The sequence below is a fragment of the Sciurus carolinensis genome, chromosome 10 (assembly GCF_902686445.1).
Source record: "Sciurus carolinensis chromosome 10, mSciCar1.2, whole genome shotgun sequence".
In the NCBI taxonomy this organism is placed as follows: Eukaryota; Metazoa; Chordata; class Mammalia; order Rodentia; family Sciuridae; genus Sciurus; species Sciurus carolinensis.
Window position 1 is genome coordinate 43,620,098 of NC_062222.1, and position 19,675 is coordinate 43,639,772.

Sequence of the window (19,675 nt, forward strand, 5' to 3'; positions counted from 1 at the left end):
TCAATTTCTTAGGACATAAAGCAGTGGCCATCACACTTCAGAGTACTTACAGGTTACTTAGAGATCATGTTTCATCTTGTTAAATAAATATTCTTGGCTCCCACCACTGAGATTAAGGAGGCCTGGAGTGAGACTTTGCAATTTACATCATTCTTAAAAATAAAAAACAAACAAACAAAAAACAAATGATTCTTCCGATAGGGTGGTACACAGAACACTTTGGGAAGTACTGATATACAAGACTGACTAGAACTTTTATCCCATGCATTTGTCACATAATCCCAAATATACTCTATCCCTATATTACCACCAATAATCTAATTCATAAAATGAATGCTGTTATAACAAATAAGCTGAAAGTCACAAACCGCTTTTTAAAAAGTCATGTATTATACACATATGAACAAATTTTTGAAATATAACACCTTACTAACAGAAAATTGTTGAATGTCTTTTATTCCTGAAAAATATTGTTTTCCGTTTGTAATTCTGTAATCTATACGTAGCAGCCAATGGTTTTCAAAAAGGCAAGTGTTTTACCAATTCTATTTTCTGTTGCCTTAGATGTTTTAGTAAGTGTTTTTAAAATTTCCTCTGGGTCAGCAATCTAGAAATATACTAAAATAGCAAATTCAAAGAAGCTTCAGCTCTGGTTCTAACACCTTGCAAGAAATCTGATTTCTTATACTTCTCCTTGATAAAGTAAGAATTCTTCAATAGACAACACTCCAATCTTAGAGACCTAAATTGAAGTGCATCGTGTGTTTATTTAATAAAAGAGCTGTTAGGATATAGAAATTGCTACAAAATCATGTAGAATCGAAGCTTTACTTCAAATCCTCCTCTTTGTAACTCAGTGATGACTGAGGTAGGGAAAGAGTGGAGAAAAAGACCAATTTGAAATAAATGATATGTCAGCAACATTAATAATTCATCAGAAACACTTTCAATGTAAAATTTCTATTATTAAACACTTAACTTTCACATAGCTTTTAGATACAATTGACTTATTTCAAAACACCAGTGATTACCCTTCAAATAATCATTGTATTATTTTTACTTCTTATAAGTAAGTATTAAAGAAAGGTCCAAAAAACGTTTTACTAGAGCCTCATAAGCTCTCCCAAATTCGATGTGAAAGTCGAACCTCTGAAATTTTGACAATCAAATGTGACAAATTTGGCTAAAATTTCAAAGAGAAACGCTTAAGTAAAAATGAAGGAATTGGAAAACAAGTATATTTCTTGTGGTGTAATAAATTTAACTAGAGTGACATTAAATCCAAAACAGCAACTGAGAGTGAGTAAGAGTCACGGCAGATGTCTGTGTGGGGAGGAAGCAAAATAAAGTTGAGAAGGGAACTGATTTCACAGTGACTTATTAGCTCCATTGTCACATATGTGGCCTTGAAAACACCACTGTGGGTACAGTGGAATGTATTCTATGAGATGCAGCAGAATGAATATTTAAAATCACTACGCAGTTCAAATGAATAAAAATTTTGATTTGGATATTCCTTACTGTAAGAAAAATGTAATAAAAATATATTTTATTTAACTTATAATTATTTCTCTAATCACAATATAATCTTATCAAATTTCCATAAAATGTGATAACTGCATTTTATGTAAAATTTGGTATAGAGAATGAATAACAGTTCAAGAAAATCTATTAGTTTCTATTATAAATATGTTTTACACAATTACTATTTTACAGCAGTCATGTATGCCATTGTAATAAAAGTATACTCCCTTCTGGAGCAAAAGGTTATAATTAAAACTTCTTAGACAGCAATGTTTTTCTCGCATTTTTAGAAATGTTGTTTGTACCTCCAACACCTTTTCACTTTTCACAGTCTCTAGTACTCTGGGGACATGTCAACTACAGCTGGAAAATGCCCACAACTAGATTTGCTCCCTTAGGTGATTTCTTAGTTATTAATTCATTTATCTTTTCCACAAATTTTACTAAGCACCTAGTAGATGGTAGACACCTTGTTAAGCATGTCAAAGATAATTGAACTTGTGTTACACAAACCACAACCTAACTACTCTCCTAAAACAGCGTTAATTAGTGGTATGTCACTAGAATATAGTCCAAGTTCTAAATCTTAGCTTATGAAGTTCTTGATAATCTGATCCCATGCTTTTTACCCAAATGTCATGGATTTTCATATGCCTAATGGAAAGTAGGCATTATAGCACGTGTATTTACACAATGCTTCTCAATCATGCACATCACTCCTGACTTCAAGATTCAGTGTGTGATCTACCCACACAGCATCAAGACTCGACTCTTGTACAACTCTTTGAGACACAGGTGCTCCATAATACCCAGTCCTTTCTTGCAACTCTGTGACATGATATTGGAACTCCTGCTTCGTCCATCTTTATATTACATTTCCTTCAAACCAAGATTGCATATCTTAATTCATCTTGGTAGGCCCAATGCCTGGTTCATTAAATCCTTATTGAATGCACAAGCAAATTTTCTTCCAAATAGGAACCCAGGTTATAGTCTGCTTCCAGACTCTACTTCAAGCTCCCCTTTCCATTAGCAAGTGGGATATTCAAAATATTCAACAATTAGAATAGGTCAGATGCCAACCAATAACAATGGATGCTGGCTGTAGCAATCAAGGGTCAGGGTGGTCCCAGAAGTTCAGGCATTATGCCCTTGTTTGTTTATTTGAGAGATAGGGGCAGGCTGGGAAATCCTGGAGATGGAGGTCTGCTTAACCTCACTAGAAGGGACAGTTTTGTGAACTCAGAGCAGCAGCTACCTAGTTAATTAGCCTGCATGGAAGCTTTTCAAACTGTAAACAGGTGCTGCAGCTCATCTGCCACAAATGGCTGCATATTCCTGTTACAGAGCCATTCCCTGAGTACCGTGGCCCACTCTGCTCCTCCCCTTCTTGGGTGTCCTATAGAGGCCCATTTTATCATTCATGGTGCCACTTAATTCTGCCATGTTTTATAATTAATTGATTACATGTGGGTAAGTTCTGTTTCTAAAATTAGACTCTAAGCTCCTAGGGACCAGAAGCCATATCTTCTTTCAATCTTTATCTTTAAATAAATCATCCAATAGTTATGTAACCACACTCTATGCCATTTCATATTCTTTGAAATGCCTTAGCAGAATGATTTCCATTACACTCTTAGTTCTCACTGGCGTTCACATCAAAACTAACTATATGGAGACAATTTCCTTATCTTTTATATAACAACCTCAGAAGATAGTGCACTCTATACCATTTACAGTATTCTATTTCTATCATTTAGCATACAAAACGGAGGAAAATGTAACTCTCTTGACATTACACACACACACACATACACACACATTTCAGTAAATAGTACTATCTTTTATCATTGCTTAAGCCAAAACACACATTCTCTTCTTTTTCTTTTATAACGCCAACACAATCCTTTTACAGAAACAAAAATACATTTCAGTCTGGTCACGTCTCATTTTCATCGTTAACATCCTATAATAATCTGCAACCAATTGAATTGATCTCTCTTGCCCTCTTGTTGCAGTTGCAATCCATCCTCCACTAAAGTGAGAGAGAGAGAGAGAGAAAGAGAGAGAGAGAGAAAATATCTTTTCAAAGCTTAAACAAGGGCCTACCATTTCCTGGACTAGAATCCACAAGACTTTCCACTATACTTTGAAGTAAAAGTAAATTCCTTTCCCAAGGCGAATGACATTTAGAGAAATGACCCAAACTTCTGCCATGGTTGAGCCAGTTCTCACTCTCATACCTCACTGTCATCCTTCTCTTTGCTTAGGATGCATCTGCCACACTTTCCCTTGAACAAGGGACCATCTTTCAGACCATCTTTCCCTTAAACAAGCTCAGCACGCCCCTCAACCAGGCAGTGTGCCTCCCAATACATGTTCACAATTAGTCTCTCTTTACTACAGGTACTTGGCCTTATTATCATTGTGTGGCCAGCACCTATGACTATACCTGGCTCAATAAGGAGCTAAGTGACTGACTGTCTTTTGAGTCAGTCTAGCAGAATAGTACTGGACTTTTTTCATCACAACACCAAGATGCATTACTTGTGGTCTGAAGCAAAAAACAAATTGATAGAATAAAAGAAAGGCTGACATGAAGAACTGAAAATCCTCTACTTACCACCATTGGGAAAAAATATTAAAATAAATGAGGCAAGGAAATAAAAATGCTGAGAGCAAACTGATAAAAACAGAAGGATGGTAATTAGAATATCAGCCAGGATAGATAACTTAACCAATGTTTGTGATGAAGCATCACATTTATTGTTTTCCTTTTTGGACAAAGCAAATTAATTCGATATGATAAAGATACTACAATAAAAATGATCCTAATGTAAGAAAAATGCACAGTGCACTTAGAACACATGCAAATTTACAGATGGTGCCATAATAAAAACCCAAGTCAAGAGAAGAAAATTAAGGTGCTTCTCTGATACTGCTCTAGATTGTACCTTACTAGAGCATGGTTAAAGTCCCTTTCTATGCTACCTACATGGATACTGCAAGACCTCGCTGACTCAAGTAAGTCCCAGGCAGAGCTACCCTAGTATCCAGGGCACCACTTTCTTCATAGGTGAAATTAAAATATATACAACAGTCACCTGCATAAACGAAAATGGAAAGGTGTTTGAGAGATGATGCAGTTTCCCCCTCTGTGATTAATATGAAAAATTAGAAGCATTACCAGGACATATTCTGAATAAAAACTTAAAAACAGCTGAATTTTGTTCTTGACCCTCACCTGTCCTGAACGTTTCCTCTTTTTGGAGCTGCCAAGCCAATTGTGATAACAGCAGACATTTGAGTGCTTTAAGGATTAATGTAAGAGGCAACCACATGGCAGAGGTAAACCCTGACATATGCTCATGAGTTACATTTTCAACATTTTCCCAGGGTATTTGGAATAAGATCTCTAGGGGTAGGAATTCACTAGTGTCCTTGGGGGTCTGGGTGAAGGAGGAATGGTTGGGGATATTCACAATGGTAAATCAGAGTTTAGGCTCACCCAGTTATTTGGAGTTGGAGGTGAGGGTATCTGCCCAAGAGGACTGCCTATTATTTTTTTCTCCATGAAAATCATCCCACTAGAGTTCGATTGGCAAAATGAAAAACTAGAAATTACAACCAAACTTTGAAATGTACTTTCAAATTGCTTTCCAAATAATTAGAACAATTTATAATATGCCCTAGAATGTACATCAGTCTCAACATGATCGGATTGAAAATTGCTATATTTTGTATCTTTATTAAATTAATAGATACATTGGTAATTTATCATCTTAATTTATATCTTTACAAACTAGTAAAAATAATGAAAATCACTATTTCCTAATTTAATACTTAAAACAATTAGCAATAGTAATAGAAAAAAATTAGTAATTATGGGAATATAGCCCATTTGTTCATATATAGGCCCATATAGGCCCATTTGTTTATAAATTATGGCTGTGTTTACTTTCCAATAGCAGCAACAAAGACCAAGTGCTCCACAAAATCTAGAACATTCACTCTCTGACCCTTCATAGTTTGATGAACTCTGCTCTTGATTTAAACATTAATGTATACATACATTATTAAAATTATATTCCACTACTCAATATAGAATTTTAAAATGTTTGTCAAATTTGCTGTTCATCTTTTTCTCCATATTTTAATTGGTTTTAAACTTAAAATGTATCATGCTGTCAGAATAATATCCAGTTAACATTTCTGTAAGTATTTTTGTATAATTTCTGTTTTGTTATATAATGTACCTGGAATTGTTCCACTCTGATTTCTTCTTAAAGTTTACATGTGAATTTTCATATGTGGATATACAATAATATTGTTCAAGGAGAAATTATTTTTGTTCATTTATTTCCAATACAATTATTGATTTATTTCTTAATGCTACAGTTAACTATACAAATAAAGTCAGAATATTCAAAACTTTAAGTAAAATGTATGAAAAAGAGTTAAATACTAATTTATATAAAGTTTAGAAGTTTTAGTACCTTTGGTTTCTATTTTGTTAATTTTTGTGATTATTAGTAAAAGCGGAAAATGCATTTGAGACTTTGGTCCAAGAATTCAATAAACTCTATAGACAAGTTCTGAGTTTATTTCCAAAAGGAAAATGATATGTCAAAGTTTCTGTCTGCTCTTTCCCTCAAGAAAAGAATATTATAGTCTCAGTCCAGTGGCACACGCCTATAATCCCAGCATCTCAGGATGCTGAAGCAGGAGGATCACAAGTTTGAGGCCATTGTCAGCAACTTAGAAAGGCTCTAAGCAACTTAGGGAGACCCTCTTTTAAAATGAAAAATAAAAAGGGCTGGGGATGTGGCTCAATGGAAGAATGCCCATTCAATCTCCAGGACCAAAATAAAAAATAAAGATTATTTTTAAAGAATATAACAATTAAAATTATGAACCTCTTAACAATTATTTGTCATCAATTGTGACAAGCATGAATGCTGGAAAATGTGAAAATTAAGCAATGTCTAAACAATTCAAGGAGTGAGTAATTTCAATCTTATAGAATACTTAAAAGAAAAGAGGGCAGATTTCTTAAGTTTGGGAAACAATCTGCATAAAACCATTTTACCTAAATTACCCCTAATATTAAGTTAAACATCAACTTTTTTTTTTTTTTTTTTTTGCCCCAGGCCCAAAGTGGAGAAATTGTGGACATAATATCACAAAGTAGAAAATGGGTCATTTTCTAACTCTGCAGCATCTTTTCTATATTTATGTATGCTCCCATCTGTAAAACCTTTGGTAGAAGGGTTTGTTCAATGACAAAACAAATGTATGTTTATAAGTTCAGAGAAATCAGACTGTATATTTTTAAAAATCAACTCATTATTTGGCCAAAAAGGGCCAATACATATATTCATAGGGATAGAAGGATTTTTAACAAGGTATTGATGCTACTGTCGAATATTTCTTTTAAGTAATTTTTAAATAGTTTCCTGAATCCTGAAGCTTTAAATTTCTCATTCTAGCCCTTAGGTCTCAGGATTCTGTTGTCTTTTGCTCTTCTTACCAAAAGAAATCTATCACCTCATCAAGGTATCACCACTCTGTTCTCTACATTATAAAGAAAAAGATGCTTTAATTCTTAAAGCATCTCTCATTTCTTTTCATGCACCTCCTTTTTCTTTTTCATTTGATTTCATGATCCTTAGTTTAATTACATCTGCAAAAACTTTACCACATAATGTAACAGTCCCAGGTTCCAGGCAATAAGACCTGGTATCTTGAAGATCACCATTTCATTCCCCTACAGAGTTAGAACAAAGAGCAATATAAGTCCACTAGTTCCTCTTGTGATGCTTATGTTCACAATGACCTAGCCAGTAAATAGCCTCCCAAACACGCCTTCCGTTCCTCCTTTCCCTTCTTTGCCCTCAAACTTCCTTGCTGGTCCCTAACTCTGATGCTGGGAACATGTCCGAACACAAAAACCAAATCCTAACCCATATTTTCTTATAAGTCTATCAGTTATTTAGGACATGGCAGAGACACTTTTCTTCCCTCTGGAGAACTATCAAATTTGGTTATCATTCTTTCTTCTGCTTCTTAAATTCACTAATGAAATGTTCTGCTTTCTTTCCAGAAATATAACACCATCACAGCACTGCAGAACATATCAAACTGTGCATCTTTCAGGGTGAGTTAATTTTTAGAGAGCATTCCATGTGATCTGTTACCCATCTTCTGTAGCAATATTTCTCTCTTCCAATAGAAATTCCACTCTTCTTACACATAGCTGTTTCTGAATTTCCTCTAATTAAAATAATGTCACTCTAGTCACTCCAATTATACTACCAAGTTTTTTTTTTGCATGATTAAGAAAGACTTTTCACTTTGTTTGATTTTTGAGGAAGGGACTTTCTTACAAAATAAGGGGTACACTTGTTTAATGGCTCCCAAAAGAACCTAATGTAATTAGGTATCTAAATATCAGTAATCCTGATATGAGGATGGAGGAAATAAAGAAAGTTAGAGAAAGATGAAGAAGGCATGAGATTGAGTTCACGATGTTTTGTATCCCAGCACAAACTCTAGGCCATTATGTTCTTCCTTATTTAAAAGACAATGTAGGTAAGTCTTGGTTCTCTCCCACACAACTGCTACCCTTTGGATTTTCTTCATTTGGTAATGGAGAATCCTTTTTTCTAGTTGTCCAAACAAAAACACTGAAGTCAACTTGACTTCCTCTTAAACCTCACTTATGATCTGGTCATAAATTCTGCATACTCTATCGTATATATCCTGCATTTAAGTTCTTCTCATCACCTCTACCACCACAACTTTGGTCCATTTGACCACATTCTCTTCCCTAGATTATTGTGACTATCTCTTAATTGTCTCTGTTTTCATCCCTGATCTCCCACAGTTTGTTATCCACATAGCCGCAACAAACATAAGTCACACTGGCACTTCTGTGCTCAAAACCAGTGACCTCCTATCACTAAAAATAATCTCTAAACATGACTTATAAGGTCAAAGTTTATTTGGCCCCGAATATCTGTCTTCATTTTCACTGCTTCTTCATCTCTCATGATGCTCCAGATTCAAGAGTCTCTGTTTTTCCTTGCCTAGGTCATGTCATGACTGTGTCTTTCACTTTTCTCTTAATGATTTTTAAAAGGTGAAGAAATGGAGTAATGTGTGAAACTTAAATTACTGAAGGAATTATTAACTAACATTGTAAAGAATAGTCTCAATTCTAAATTATTTTTTAAATTTCCTGAACATAGAAACTACCTTTCAAACAAGGTGATTATTTCGTAGAGAATATATTTATACACTGCAACAGGCAAGTTTGTAGAGAACTTCACCTTTTTTACCCCCTCAGTTCAGTTCCATTTCTGATATGAGAGATCCTCAATGGATATCCTAGTGGATGTAGTAATTTAAACTATGATCTGGAAAGAAAAACACAGGGCTCCTGGCCACAAACATGCCTGTAAGGTTGTTAAAGCAGGTAGGTGGCTTCCTTTCCTGGATGGACTGCCTCCCTGCCCACCTTTTAGTATCTGTTTTGCCTGGAGTGACTTCCAGAATGGGAGTCCTTCACTCTAGTACTTTCTGCTCATCTGCACACATTACTCTGCATGTGCTTTTATTCACAAACTCTAAGTCTGGGTTTCATTGTCACTATGGTCTGACAAGTTCAATGATGCAATTCATCTAGGGAAGAGAACCACCTCACAAGCCTCATAGACTCTAGTTTCAGCCCTGACAACATCAGGCAATTACAGGACAAGTGCAAAGCCCTCAGCTTTTTTTACTCCGAAATTCTACATATCATGTCATGATTTTTGTCTGAAATAAAATAACTTTCAATAGGTCAAGAGGGTAGATCAGACAGATCAAAGATAAACTTTATTATCCAGCAAATCAAAAAATCAAAATATGTCAGATTCCTAGCCAAATTTTTTAAAAAATCACAATAAGTCTTTGTTCTCATTTTTATGAACGTGTCATACCAGTGAATTATTAAAAATTTGAAAGATAATTTAAATATTTGATTGCTTAACTTTTAAGCCTTATCACAATCAGAATGATATTTAAAGGTCTTCTCATTGAAGTTAGTCAAATACTAGAAGTAAAATGTTCTTATAGACTGAAACTAGGATTCTAAGCACATGCTGAAAACTGCTGTGTGATCTGGTGAAAAACAAACTGTACATGAATACATAAATAAGCAAAAGAATTTAGCAGCCTGAATATGAGTGAGTTTCTGCGATATTGCTGAGAGTCACTCTATAAAATAATAACATACAGGTTCAGCTTTGGACAAATCTCCAAATTAATGAGACACTGTCCCTGCTCATCCCCAAAGTTCAAAGTTCAAGTTCATAGTGAGTGACAGCTAAGAAGAAACCAACATGTGGCTCTGTGTAGTGTTAAGAGGGAACAACAGCGTGCCACTGAATCAGAGGGAGTCAGGTGGTTGATCACATTGGTTTTATTCCAAAACTTCCTTCCAGGAAGTTGAGAGATTTGACCAATGGGCTCCGCTGTTGATTCCGATGCCACCATCCTCCCTGCTCCCTCATTTGTGGCCTACAACTTACCCGGACCCCAGGTTCCTTGATGTCCTCACTGTTACAGCCATAGTAGTCTGGAGTTCTATCCAATTCCTGCATGTTTCCTTGGGCTCTTACACTCTTATCCGCATGGCAGGACGAGCAGAGGGCTGCATTCCCCATTTCAGCTCTGGGGCTTCTGCCGTCAGTGGGCCCGTCCTTGCCCTCTGCACTCTGTCCAGGGCTCCCAGGGGTACACTAACGTGGACAATTCATCAAGATGATCCTTGGCTCCTCTGTTCAGTTCCCCTACACGCCCCTCACCCGTCCTCCCCATCTGCTGGCTGGCTTGCTCGTGTCAGAGAACTCAAAACCCCAGCAACTGCAGGCTGCCTTCAGTGACCATTTCCAGTTCAGGCACTGCCAGTCTATTTTTACACCTACCAGGCCAGCTATGCATGTCAATGGAGCGAGGGGGGTGAGGGAGACGGAGAGCAGGGGAGGGGGCGGTGTTGTTTTGTTTTTTACTATGCAAGCAGCCTGCCTCACACATGGACTTAAGTTCCTGCTGTGTAAAATGTGTCTGCATATGAGAATTTTTGCATTACTCAATAAATTCCTTTGAATCCTTTGATTTTCCTCTCTGCTGCTCTGCTCTCACAGAATACTAAATCTGTAACCTTCCAGTATTACAGTTAAAAATCATTTTTAATTGTTTAAACCAAGTGGCATTCACATCGTTGGTATGCACTGTTTTTCATTACCATTTACAGAAAACAATTAGCCATCCATTTAGCATTTAATACTCACTGGAAACATATCAGTCAATATAGCTCATTTGTACCTGGTATGGAGGTTTCCTTTTCTTTCTTTCTCCCCTACTTCCAGGCCCCGTACTGGGACTTGAAGCCCAGACTCTACTACTAAACTCTAGCCTCATCCTTTTTTATTTTGAGACAGGATCTTGCTAAGTTGTTAGACTGGTTTTGAACTTGCAATCCTCCTGCCTCAGCCTCCAGAGTCACTGGAATTACAAGCATGTGCCACTGTACCAGTGAGATTTTGATCTTTATAAATTTTACACAATTTGTCATTATTCATGAGTGCACAAAACAGTAAACATTTTGCTATAAAATTTTAATATTTTAAAAACATTTTCCCAAACCTTACAAAAAGTAATTAAGATGACTTTAAACACCATACAATTGGATTTGGGTTTTGTTTGTTTGTTTTTTGGTGGTCCTGGGAATTGAACTCAGGGCCTTGTGCATGCTAGGCAAGCACTCTACCAATTGAGCTATACTCCCAGCCCCTTGGATTTGTATTATAGAATTTTAAACAGAATTGTTTCCCCCTGAGATGAGCCTATCAAATAAACACTATACTAAGGAAGTCAACTATGTTAGGAATCAGGCTTTGTTATACAGACTGTTATGGGTGTCCTTTAAAATTTTACATATAATTATTTGAATATTAGTCCTGTCCTTTCTCATTTGTTATTCGGTGTGTGTGTGTGTGTGTGTGTGTGTGTGTGTGTGTGTCTTCTCTTTAAATAGTTTAAAACTACTAGGGTGCAGACTTCGATTTTTGTATCATTCATCCACGTGTTATATATTAACTACTGAATGATTAAGAAATGAATTGAAAGCAATCATTTGAAGAAAATAGGATGTGGAAGACACTTAGGTATTAATCATAATATGTTTGATCACCTAAAATTCACCTTTGCGGGCCTTTCAGATGTGAAGACAGCGTCAACAACACACCCCCACGGCCCTGTCATTATTTTTAGAAAACTAAAAACAATTCCTGGTTTTTAAAAATAAAATTTAAATAACATTCCTGAAATTCCATTCTCAGATTTGAGTTCATAAAGCTGGACAAACTTTAATGAGAATGACATGTTTGGATTGGTTTCTATCGGGTCTCAGGCTGCTTTTTAACCAATCTGGTTTTGAGTTATCTATTGCAAAGTTTAGGAGCCTAGAGTGTGTGACTTACTATAAAGATGCTATCCCCACCCTCCAGTTTCTGAGCGGCATCACCAGTATTTAGTGGAATTATTTTTACTTCTATTTTTACTTTTCTGACATCTTTTTAAACCGTTTCCTTAAAAAAAAATTACTGACTGAGCCAACAATATTATTAAAATGGAGGGAATAAATTCTCCTTTCATATCAAAAAGGAGCATAATCTAAACATTTTGGATGTTAAAGCATTAATGAAAGTATGCGTAAAGACAATGCTTTGACAAGAACAGTAAGATCAGACTGTTGGCTGAGATGGACGAAGCAAATCCTTTAACGTTACCTGGACCGTTTTATATTGAAGAAGCTGACAATTCATCATAACAAGGTAATTTCTCATCAAATGTTCCACATCCTTGATCTGTGTGCTGGAGGAATTACATAAGTTCTTACATTTAACAATGTGTTTACAAACTCTACTAGAGGCATGTGGTTTTACCTTTCCTCTCTTCTCCAAGATTCTTAGAGCTGCTTCTTTTTTTTTTTTTCCTTGTTCTTTTTTTGGACTGGGGATTGAACTCAGAGGTGCTCTACCACTGAGTCACATCCCCAGCCCTATTTTGTATTTTACTTAGAGACAGGGTCTCACTGAGTTGCTTAGGAGGGCCTCACTAAGTTGCTGAGGCTGGTTTCGAATTTGAGATCCTACTGCCTCAGCCTCTCAAGTCACTGGGATTTCAGGTGTGCAACACCATGCCCAGCTGGGTGCTGCTTCTTGAATGTATATAAGCTATTTTATTCACAATATAAACTAACATTTTTCTGCACTTCCTCACACTTTCGGAATTAATTTACCATCCTTAAAGCCTAACAATGCAACATTTGACAGAATCTTTAATATGAATTTATGTAACTTAAAACACTAGAAACAAATTCCCTACGTCATTCTGGAACTGAGATCTGAAACTCAGTACTTACACCTATAGGAGAGATATTTAACCACAGCAAATTAGAGAAATGTCCTTGGGTGCTAGGTGAATAATTCTGCTGTGCTTTAACAGCATGACTTGTTCCCTGGCATCTTTCTGTCTTGTTAATACATTACCCATTCTACTGCCAAGCCTTTGATTTTGCTTCTCCTTCAGTCAAGCATGCATCTCCCCTCCTCCTCCATCTATGTTCATTGTATCCTTCAAAGCTCATCTTAAAATTCACTTTCCCCTGAAAGTCTGCATCACACCCATATCAATCCCTGAATTTATTCTAATGTCCTTTTGATGAAAGTTGGGACTCTCCACATAATCCCAGTGACTTAGAGGCCAAGGCAGGAGGATCACAAATTTGAAGCCAACCTTGGCAATTAAGGGGGAACCTCAGCAATTTAGCCAGACGCTGTCTCAAAATAAAAAATAAAAAGGACTGGGGCTGTATCTTAGTGGTAAAGTTGAGACTATGATCAACTCCTCTTCTTGCATTAAATGTCTGGTCTCTCTCACTGACTGCTTCATAGACCTAACTACACACACTAATATTAAATGTTTGTTAAATAAATGAAAAAAATGCAGTTGCAGATGGATGCACAATTCATAACGTCATTATTTAACTGGACTATGCTGGCTGAACTTGTCTCTCTTACGCATTAAAAATAAGATTTAATCATTTTAAACATCTTTAAGCATGACAAATTTTAATTCCATTTACTGATTTAAAACAAAGACTCCTTTTAGTGTTGAAAAAAATGTTAACACTGTTCAGGATGAGTTTTCCTAGGAAAGAAATTGTAGTGCTTTATTTAAGAAAGAAAAAAAACACAGAGCATGAACCAAAAAAGTAATAGGCTAGCGACTCTTAGAAAAAACTTTTAGTTTGGAGTGGGGTACCAGGGATTGAACTCAGGGGTGCTTACCTACTAAGCTACATCCCCATCCCTTCTTGTTGTTTAATTTAGAGATAGGGTCTCACTGAGTTGCTTAGGGCCTCGCTAAATTGCTGAGGCTGGCTTTGAACTCGCTATCCTTCTGCCTCAGCCTCTCTAGCTACTGGGATTATGGATGTGTGCCATTGTGCCCGACTAGAAGATAACTTTTTTCTAAATAACTAGACATTACTCTTGTTCTACCCATCTTTCCTTTCTTCATCTCAGGGAAATTTTCTCATTCTTTCTCCAGCAGAGAAACTTGAATAGAATATTCATCCTTGAATATAATATTCATCTTTGGGGCTGTCTAAAATACATCAAGTGGTGGTCCCCAAACCCTACTGCTCAGTGCTGAACAAGATTGGGCCAAGGGGGACAAATACAAACCCTGGCACTCCTGTAATGGCTGAAATTTCCCCATTTTTTGACAGAACAGATTTAAATGAAAAATTCAGAAGACATCCATTGCTGTGAAAACAGAATTTCTAGTGAACAACTTCCTAACTGTGATCACTCCAAACTTTGCCAATCATCCAATACTTCCCAATCAAAAGCAAAAGTGTGAGGGGTCCATGGAAGAGGGCCATAGAAGTGTGAGGGTCCATAGAAGTTAGAATAATTTTAGGACTGGGGGGTTTATCTCAGTGGTAGAGCACTTGCCTAGCATGTGGAGGCCCTGGGTTTAATTCCCAGATCCAAAAAAAAAAAGTTAAAACAATTCTTGTTCTACCTCCCAGTGGTTAACAAACAGTTAAGATCCAGACAGGTAGGAAATAAATAAAAAGATCCAGACAGGTTTGTCACAAAAGCTTGTGTAAAGTGATAACATATATATATATATAAAACATCTTGTCAGCTTGAAGCCAAGGTTACCAAATGCTGTGCAGCACCCATGTCTTAATAATAAGCCTGTACATGGTTGGGATCTCTGTGGACATCTGACAAGGGATATGCTTTCTGCCAGGGCAGAACAATGTCACCACTGTTCCTCAAAAATGCTTCAAAGTCATTAGGGCAAATTACTCAGAAAGCAAATATTTGCATGTTTGACCACACTTAGAGCAGGATACATGAACTTGATATATGACTTAGAAAGTGAAATTCAGACGCCCCATGATGTGGCATATTTGCAATATCTTCTTAAATTCCCAGGCATTTACTGTCAGTACTGCATCTGTATTGCTGTTCCAAATCCATCACTAGAGAAAAGCGATTAAGGACTGAGAACAAAGGCTGGCTTCTCAGCTGTAATCTTCTGAAAGTTGCTGTTCAAGTAAGTCCTTAAAACAGAAAATCTGAAATCCATTCACTGCTGTTCTAAATTTCACTTTTTAAGTAAGAAGTAAAGATTACAGAATCATCAGGAAACTAACACCTTGGAGAAGAAATAACTGTCTCAGTTCTGTAATTTAAATCCAGCAAAGGTAATATAAAAGAGATCGCACAACAGAGTGAGATCACAGCTCTTATAGTGGAGTTCTCTAAAGCTCTCTTAGCGAGGTGTTACTAATACCAGGATTTGGTTCTACCACTAATTTGCCTATGTGGACTTTTATAATCTTTATCAAATTTAGGCTTCAATTTTCTCCCCACCCACTCTCTTTTAGGAGTTAAACTAGATGATGGCTTCAGGTCCCTTCCAGCTCTGGAGTTTCTTGCTTTTAGGACACAGAAGTTGTTAAAATTTGAACACATACCTAAAGCAAGGTGAGAGTCCAAGATGGCCATCTATTTAGACAATTAGATTGTGGGGGCGGGGAGGGCGCAAGAATGACTTGGTACATTGCATCATGCTTTCTCCTCTATGAACTGGCTTTGTTCAGTTTGTTTCTCTGGTAGACTCACGAGGAAGATAAAGGACCATTGTGGCATAGGACAAACTCTGTTGGTGTCCAGGAGTTCTTTGCCAACGTGAGGACCCTTGTGCTCTTACTCTTTCCTGAATATTTGCCCCACTGACAAACTCATAATGTTTTGGAAACCACCTCCTGCCACAGCTTTCTACATCCCACAATTATATGACTTCCACCTGGAAATAATCTTACTCTAAAACTGATTTTGCAGGAGGTTTTTAAAAAACTCAGTAAGACACCTTTGCAAACAAACTGCATAAGTTAGTAGGGTTCTAATTTCCCCTCAAGTATGTTCATTAATATATTTTTAAAGGGTGAGTTCTATCACTTTAAAAATACTGAAGAAATAGTTTGTCACAGATCTGTAAAGTGTCAAATTAGAAAGAAAGCTTCACTCAGAACCATGGGATTTAATTTGTTTTCCTCTTCTTTGAGTTGCAAGACGGTTATTCAAGAACATCACACAAATGAAAAAAGAAATGTTGATTCTTTTTCAATCTAAACTATCATGTGCAGAACAACTCTCCTAACACCATGTTTAGTTACCACTTTGTCTTTTTCAGTTCATGGTTAATATGTAAGTTTTATGTGACCTTTGTTGATTTCAAAAATCCAGTTAGACAAAAGAGGAATGAAGGGAAGGGAGGAGGGTATAGAAATAGAAAAGACAGAAGAAGGAACCAGACATAACTTTCCTATGTTCATAAATGAATATACAACCAGTGTAACTCCACAAGTACAACCACAAGAATGGGATCCTAATTAGAATAAGTTACACTCCATGTATGTATAATATGTCAAAATACACTCATATATATCTAAAAAGAATTTTAAAAAATAAAATAAATAAATAAATAAAAATCCACATAGATTACAGCCTACACCCTTACCACATTTTTACCTGGATAATCTCAATTCTATGCTCACTGCTTCAGTCAAATGTATTTAACTGATTAAACTAAACTGTGATTATCCTACTGCATGCAAAATTCTCCTCAATCCAACATCATCACGTGAAACTAAGGATGAGTTCTTCTAACTTTGGGAATCACTGACCTATGTTGATAAAATTGGGACACTCTATGCCATAAACCAGGCAGTTTGCCATCTTCTTCCATGTTTGAGTACATTCAGTATAATTTATTTGGTTAAAAGTTAGGCATATAATGATTTTTGCCAATTGGATTTGTTATATAATTGATCAATCAGGAAAACTGCATAATTTATGGATCTACACTGGATTCCCAAATTAGCACATGGAACAACTTTTCTAATCAAGGTCAGTATAAATGACCTTTACTGTTTATGCTTTACACAAATTAACCAAAATGGATACTGCCAAGCTATTCATGGCCCACGAACATCAATTAACCAATTTAATTTTACATTCCTTCCAGCAATTATTTTCATTCCAGACTGCTGCCTCTTGACTTCTGGCATATCAAGGACAACATTCTTTAATAGACAGTGTTAACAACTTGTGAAGTTTTCTAAAGGCTACTCCACACAATGCCCAGCACACAAAGGGCACTCATAAATGTCATTGACTGACATTAAGGAGACCATGAGTCAAGAAATGTAGGGTGTCCAAAGCCAAAAGAGCCATTTGACTAATTCTATGTTCTCTCATATTGAACAGGATTTTGAAATGCAACATGAATAAAACAATTTAGCCATTGTACATTTCTACTTTTTCTAAAGAAAAAAAAAAATCTGTGTATTCATAATACTTAGAAAGTAGCCAGTTACTGAAGCAGTGGCTCCCCACAAGCTCTGCATGAAAAGAGGGGCAAGTGATAAAAATTAAAAGGCCATGCCTTTACGCCATGTACAGACAGAGAAACAACATGTATCCCATTTGTTTACAATAAAAAAAAAAAAATTAAAAGGCCAGAAGGGGGCTCTGTTTACAATCTGATTTTGAAACTAAGATAAGTTTTTGTTTTTTTAATTTTTTTTCCACTTTACTACACTTTTTCATCTCTGAACTAAGGGAGGCAGCAAATGAGGATGATCTGAAAAGTATTCAGTTAAGGTAAATTTAAAATTAATAATGCATAGCACAACTGTTGATGAATTGGGGAGGGATTCTGGGGCTCAAAGGAACAACATTCTTAGAGAAAATGACTGTGGGAGGCTAGAGGGAAAGCTGAGCAGCTACCGCCCCATAGGCTGTCTAGACTGATCTATCAGAGGACTGTCACATGCCACAGTAGTAAACACAGTGCTTGAGCATCTAGACAAGATAAATGAAGGTACGATACTAGTGAGAATTTATAATTAATCTCCCCAAATGATGTCTCACTGTTAGGTGTATAGTAAACCTCACCACTGCGCTAAGATGAATTGTCCATTACTGTGACCAGCAAATGAAAATCCATTTGTCCTTTCTATGCTTTTCAGTTCCCACTTCACTTAGTATTTAGCCTATGTTTTCCTTTGAAGGTCCACAGGCATTTAGCTACATACATTTGTATGCTCAGTTTGTACATTCACCCTAGATGTTCTCCAGTGAAAATTTTTTATAAGCTTTTTGGCCAATTAGACACAAAATATGAATATTTAATGTTTGATACATTTGTCATTCCCCCAAAATTTCTTTAACTGTAAAACAGAACCTAATTCCAAATAATCATAGACCCTACTGTTTTAATCTATTGGTCTCAAAGTATTTTAAGATGATAATTTCCTAACAAAATATACACACACAATATATGAAATAAGCAAAAGACATAGACATTTAAATTACATTTTCAAGCAGCAGCCAGGCACTGGCCAAATTCAAATTAAAGTAAATATCTAATGCTAGTTCAAACTAGAGAAGATATGAGTATTTACCTTAGGATTAACAATTAAACCTGATTTATTATGAGGATAGTAACATATTTCCTAGTTCTATGATAAAATATGATTCAAAGAGGTTCACTCAACTGAATTGCATTACTTCAGTGAGTGACTGTAAAATATGGTTTATTTTAAAAATGCAAGTTGGGTATGCATTTAATCAAGACAAGTCACACCATAATTATGAAATGATAAACTAAATTCAATTTACTTCAAAGACTGAAAACTTCCAAAAAGAGTCTGAATTTCATTGTTCAACCAAACATTTATTTGGATACTATTTTGAGATCTCTCTAGAGCAGATTTATTCTACACATCCTGAAGTATAAAGAATTGTCTATAATACTTCATATATTATTCATGCTGGAGTAAATATTCTGATTATGTATTATTTTTTTCTCCCTGGTGTATGGGAGAATTATTTTCAAGTTTTCTATTATGTCCTACTTTTCTTTCAGAAATAGAATTACTTCACAGGCAATCAGAAACTCTGGGAATATAATCATAATTATACAAAATCAATATTATTACAAAATCAATATTATTAACCTAGTCTTCTAAAAATATGTTAGTGTGGTCTTATGTCCTTTGTAAAATATTATTGGCTATGTACTTTGTGGAATTCATTTTGAACTTTAGTACTCCTATCTGTATAATAAAGCTATAATAAAGAGCCTCTTGGGCTACTGTGTGTGTGTGTGTGTGTGTGTGTGTGTGTGTGTGTGTGTGTTTACTCTTTAGAGTCAGAAGTTTATAAATCCTGATATAAGGTCAGCATATAATTTATCTTCTCTACGGGAAGATAAGGGAGTGAGAAAGGAAGGAAGGAAGGAAGGAAAGAAGGAAGGAAGGAAAGAAGGAAAGAAGGAGGAAGAAAGGGAGAAAAATGTAGTAAATGCAGGTCTAGCTCTAAAACTTAAGGGTTTGGTTTTTTTTTTTTTCTTTTAAGAGCATTAAATAATTTTCTAAGAAAAATGTTTTTTCTTTCTACTAGTGCTTCAGAATATTTAAACATTCTTGGTGCTTTTTTTGTGTGTGTGAGAG

The 19,675-nt window shown here is 35.9% G+C and overlaps 1 protein-coding gene across 31 annotated transcripts in view; it reads right to left on the reverse strand.

The window, feature by feature from the left end:
* Ank2 (ankyrin 2) overlaps positions 1 to 19,675 on the reverse strand; it is a 555,326-nt gene that overhangs the window by 220,524 nt on the left and 315,127 nt on the right. For 4 of the 31 annotated variants that reach the window (XM_047565857.1, XM_047565852.1, XM_047565853.1 and 1 more), the window contains exon 1: positions 10,098 to 10,404. The exons of 22 other annotated variants lie outside the window; for them this stretch is intronic. In XM_047565857.1, the coding sequence (XP_047421813.1) occupies positions 10,098 to 10,232 (135 nt within the window). In that variant the 5' untranslated portion in view covers positions 10,233 to 10,404. Of the gene's footprint in view, positions 1 to 10,097; positions 10,428 to 19,675 lie in introns of those variants that run through there. 5 more of the 31 variants (XM_047565833.1, XM_047565829.1, XM_047565830.1 and 2 more) reach the window with 2 other exon arrangements.